The sequence below is a fragment of the Pterocles gutturalis genome, unplaced genomic scaffold, assembly GCF_000699245.1.
Source record: "Pterocles gutturalis isolate BGI_N339 unplaced genomic scaffold, ASM69924v1 scaffold6069, whole genome shotgun sequence".
Classification (NCBI taxonomy): Eukaryota; Metazoa; Chordata; class Aves; order Pterocliformes; family Pteroclidae; genus Pterocles; species Pterocles gutturalis.
In genome coordinates, this window is record NW_010135529.1 from 23,532 (window position 1) to 28,354 (window position 4,823).

Below are 4,823 nucleotides of genomic sequence, written 5' to 3' on the forward strand. Positions count from 1 at the left end.
TACAAACATTGCCCATACCTGTTCTACCTTCCTGGGGAAATGCTGCAGTTATGATCCAATATTTTCAAGTACAGTGATGTCTTATAAATTGATTTCTCTGTTTGTCAAGATGTCAGAGAAGATTCTTGCCTTTTGGCTGAATTAACACTTTGAAAGATTAATCTCAGATGCCTTTGTACTCCTTGCAAGTGGCAGAGCAGAGCAGAATTGTGGCATAGTCGAGGTTGGAAGGGACCACTGGAGCTCATGTGTTTCAGACCCCTGCTCAAAACAGAGATCAACCAGAGTAGGTTGCTCAGGACCATGTCCAATTTGGTTTTGATTTCTCCAAGGATGGAGACTCTACAACCTCTCTGGGCAACCTGTTCCAGTGTTTGACCACGTTCACAGATAAAAAGTGTTTTCTTATGTTTAAGTGGAGTTTCTTGTATTTCAGTTTGTGCCCATTTCCTCTTGTCCTGTCACTGAACACCAGTAAGAAGAGTCTGGTTCCACCTTTTTGACACCCTTGTGTCAGGTATTTATACACATGGATAAGATCCACCTTGAGCCTTCTCCTTAGCAGCCCCACTTCTCTCAGCCTCTCCTTGTGTGCTAGATGCTTCAATCCCATAACAATTTTCCTGTCCCTCTGCTGGACTTGCTCCAGTAAGCCTGTATTGCTCCTGTAGTGGGGAGCCCAGGGCTGGACACGTCAACCCAGATGTCTCACCACTGTAGAGGGGAAGGATGACTGCCCTCGACCTGCTGGTAATGCTCTTCCTAATGCAGCCCTGGATGCTCTTGGCCCCTTCAGCTGAAAGGGCATATGCCTTTAAAGCCCACAGCATCCAGTTATGATGAATTCCGTGATCACAGCCATCTCTAATCACAATTGCCAGTGATTGACGACAGAAAGAATTAGTAATTTTTAGTGAGAGAGAAAGAGAAATCAGTGAAATCCAAGAAAAAAGTGTTTTTCTGTGCTGAAAAAAAGTAATCCCAATCTAACCTTCTGCTTTAAATAAACCAAGTATTTTGGGTACTTAAGTAGGCTCTGTCACTGATGTTGTTGCCTTATGATCCATATTCTTATCACTCCAGTAAGATGTAGGTGTGATCATCCACGTGTTTTACAGGTGAAGAACTGAAGGCAAGGGGAAGAGCAGGGTATGCAAACAAGTGTGATTATCTTATGTTGACACTAGTAAATGGGTCCCCAGCTTTGAAATATCAAACTTGAAGAGTCTTACTCATTGTAGGTGGTCTGAACTCTGCAGGACTAGCTCTTCTGCCTCTGTGAATGCCCAGTGTTGTCAAGGCTGAATGATTCAGCATTTCATTCCCAAGTCTGTTGGGATCCATAAACAAGTCATTTCACTTCTTGCCCCTGGGGAGAGCAAGGTACTGTACTCAGATTTTGCTTAATGCTCTTCTAGAGGAGGAGGCTGCTTGCTACATCCAGTAGCAGCTGCTGCTTTTTTTAAGAACACAGCTGCGATGATGGTGGCTTTTTTGGGGATTAATTACATAACTGAATACATAAATAAATGTTGCAATAGAAACAAAAGAGCCCTTTGAGATGTTTTGTCTTGACTACAGAGGCTGTTATAGTCTCTACAGTAGTCAACAGGGAAAATGCAAGACCTGTGGGTAATTTTCCATACTGGAGGAGCCTGGTGTGAACCCATCTTGCTGCTGGGAAGTGTGTCCTAACTAGCAACGTCTAGGCTGCTCTGTGATGGGGTTGTTTTCGGCCTCTGTAGGAAAAGCAGAGAGTGTGTGGGCTTGCAGCCTGCATGATCTGGCACACCAAGAAGATAGGCAGCTCAACTTCCCTCTTGGCATTTCGGTGAGAAGCCTAGCCCACTTGCTTGTGCTGGTGTAAAAAGCCACATGGGTTAACATTCCTCACCTCAGTGTCATCACTGTGGAAGGCTGAGCTGAGCAATGGGATCAGCAGGGATATTCATGAGGGTGCTGATGGGCTAAGAGGGCCAGAAGCCCAGGGCTGCAGAGGATGGGAGGAAAAAACCCCTACAATGGCAAACAAGTACTTCTGAGTACAATGGCTTGCTCACTCCTCCCTGTCAGCTGTCCACCCAAACATGCCTCTCCAACAAGAGGGACAAGCTGGACAAGCCTCTAGCATGGAGGTAAAATCCCAGCACGTGGAAAGTGCCTGGGGTTAATGGAGAAGAGAAGGGAGGTAAACAGTTTGAGCAAAAGCTGGTTTGTACTCATAGTTTATTCTTAGGATAAACAAATCCATTCCCAAGCATTACATGTCTTGCCTCTTTCCTCAAAGGAGGGAAGGGGAGGAGAAGGAACTGGAGTGGAGGTAGTTCAAAGGAACAACTAGGACTATCAAGGAGGGAGGTAAGGGAAGTAAAAGAAGCAAGAGGAACAGGCAAATGATCATGCTGCTTTGTTTCAGCGAATAACCTTGCATCTGCTGACCTGTGTGCATGCAGGGGTGGCATGTGTGTCTGCATGTTCAAACACGAAGGCCAACAAGAAGACATGCAAATGAACTCTCTTTCAAGTTAATGCAATTTCATTTAACTTGCATCTGATCGTTCTTGCAGATTAGTTGATGGTGAAGCTGTTCAACAAGTGTAAGGCCAATCTGTAGAGAAGCTGAACAGGAATCCTGGGATGCCTTGCCCATTGAGCAGTGTTCCTACCTCTTTATGTGAGGGAATACCCTCCAGCTCTTTCTTGCAAGGGGATGTACTTGTAAAAAGGTTTCTAAATACATTTTCTTTCCTTTGCTGCAATTGTGTATCCTGATGTACAAGATCTGTGCTACTCATTACAATAATAACTAAAAATCAGTGTTACTAACTTGTAATATGTGGTAATACTTTAAAACTTCACATCCTGGGGTCATCTGGTTAGAAGAGGATCTGAAAATTTAATAGAAAGAAAAAAAACCCAAAAAGTTTCCAGTCCTTGGGTTCAAAGAGAATGTTAAAATATGCCTTTTGTGTCCCCCCTGAAAAAAACCTCAGATGGCAATGAAAAATAACTCTCATTTAATAATTTATTTCAGACCTCCTTGTGTGTAAGCCTCTGAGTTCTGTGGGTTTAAGTAATTTTTTGAACAATTTAAGGCTTTTCAGTAATGGCACAGTGTAAAAAGAACTTGTACCTATAAAGAAACGTACAAGTAGGAAAAACAAACTTCATTGTCCTGCCAGCTCTTGAAGCAGTGTTGGGTATGTGGGGCTTGCCCTCAGGAGAAAAGGGACTGTGTGGTGCTGTAAGAGCAGCCTTGAGGCCACAGTCAGCACAGCATCATGGCAAGGGTGATCATTCTACACCCTTCTGGCTTTGCTTTCTCAGAGTATGTCCAAGTCCATAAAAGAGACCCTCTGCTGCAGGGACCATTTAAGGGAGTGGAAAGAGTTTAAGAATGTTCCAGTGGTAGAAGGGTAAGGACAGGGCTGCTTCCTCCATCCTGTTCCTATTGTCCCTCATCACTGCAGGTCTGCAGTCCCACTGCAGCAGATGGGTGCATGTAATGGGGTCTTTTGGCTGGCAACTTTCTCATCCCCTTTCCCTGGAAGAGAGATGCTCCATTAATACAGCTAACTAACTATAATTCTATACATGTATAGATGTATCTATATAATTCTATACACTCTCTATATATGTGTATAGATATATATATCTGTAACACTAATTCTGGTTGAGGTCTTGCTGCAACTCGCAACCCGAACAAGCAGCACTCTCATCCGGTGGTTGGATGAGAAATGCAATGAGCCGCGTACAGCTTTGTGGCTCACTGCGGGTACTGCTTCCTCAAAGCTGCCACCCCCCACCCCCCAAAAGCCATTCTGCTGATGGTGCCATCTTCTGGGTTTGTAAACGTGTGGTTGCAACCCTTTGGGCTCATTAGAAATTGCCAGGCACTTCAGTAAGAACAAAGGGAGTTTGGTGTCCTACCCAAATTCCAACCTGGTAATTACAGGAATATTGGTGATTCCTCCTGCCTTAGTCTCTCGGTTATTTGGTGTGCTGCTGTTTTACTGACCCATTCCTTCCTAGGTGCTATTGCATCTCCCCTGACACAGCGACACAGGAATTTACCAACTGCTTCCCTCTTTTCCCTGTGCTGTAAAGTCTGTAAAGTGCTCTGGAACCTACCAATGTCAATAAAATAAGTAGGTGTGCAGGGTGGCTGGGGCTAACCTGGCCATGGGAGAGATGGATGGGACTGCAGGAATCATGGTTTGAAATGTCGTGCCCACATCTCGCTCCCTGAGGTTTCTGCTGGTGCATTAGGTGGCAGAGTGCAGTGGCAGCCCGGAGGTAAGGTGTGTGTCTGCTCTTTGCTCCCCTCGTCTCTCTGGGAGCAGCGGTGAGATGGTTGTCTCTGAAGGAGGGGTTCCCTGGCTTAGGGCATTGCTTATCAGCCTCTGCCTTGAGGTTGTTGATCCCTTTTTACCCACTGAGAGAAGTAATCCTGCTGGGACGAATATTCCCAGTGCATCCTCAGCCACGCACCGAGAGGCCTGCCAGGCTGTCTGGGGAACCTCTCCCAGCACCTGTTTAGGAAGCCAAGAAGAGCATTTCGTGGCCTTCTGGGCTTGGCCCGTTCCCCTCCACTCCTTTGGCCCATTTATGGAGCCGGCTGTAGAGCGGGAAGCCCTTGTTCTCCCGGTAGATGTAGACACCCGTGATGGCATTCCACTGGGGGCTCGGCTGGACGCCCTCCACTGGGAACTCCTGCACCAGCTCCTTCTCCTCCTTATCCAGCGCCACGAAGCCAAAGAATTGCTTCACGTTGTTGGCTGCCAGGATCCTGGAGTGGACCTCGGCCGTGCGTCGGAAGCGGT

At 46.2% G+C, this 4,823-nt stretch overlaps 1 protein-coding gene across 1 annotated transcript in view; it reads right to left on the reverse strand.

The window, feature by feature from the left end:
* Positions 1–4,536: 4,536 nt before the first annotated feature.
* The window catches only part of CALHM2 (calcium homeostasis modulator 2), a 1,032-nt gene continuing 745 nt past the window's right edge, over positions 4,537–4,823 (reverse strand). The window contains exon 3 of the mRNA XM_010081919.1: positions 4,537–4,823. Coding sequence (XP_010080221.1) covers positions 4,537–4,823 — 287 coding nt within the window.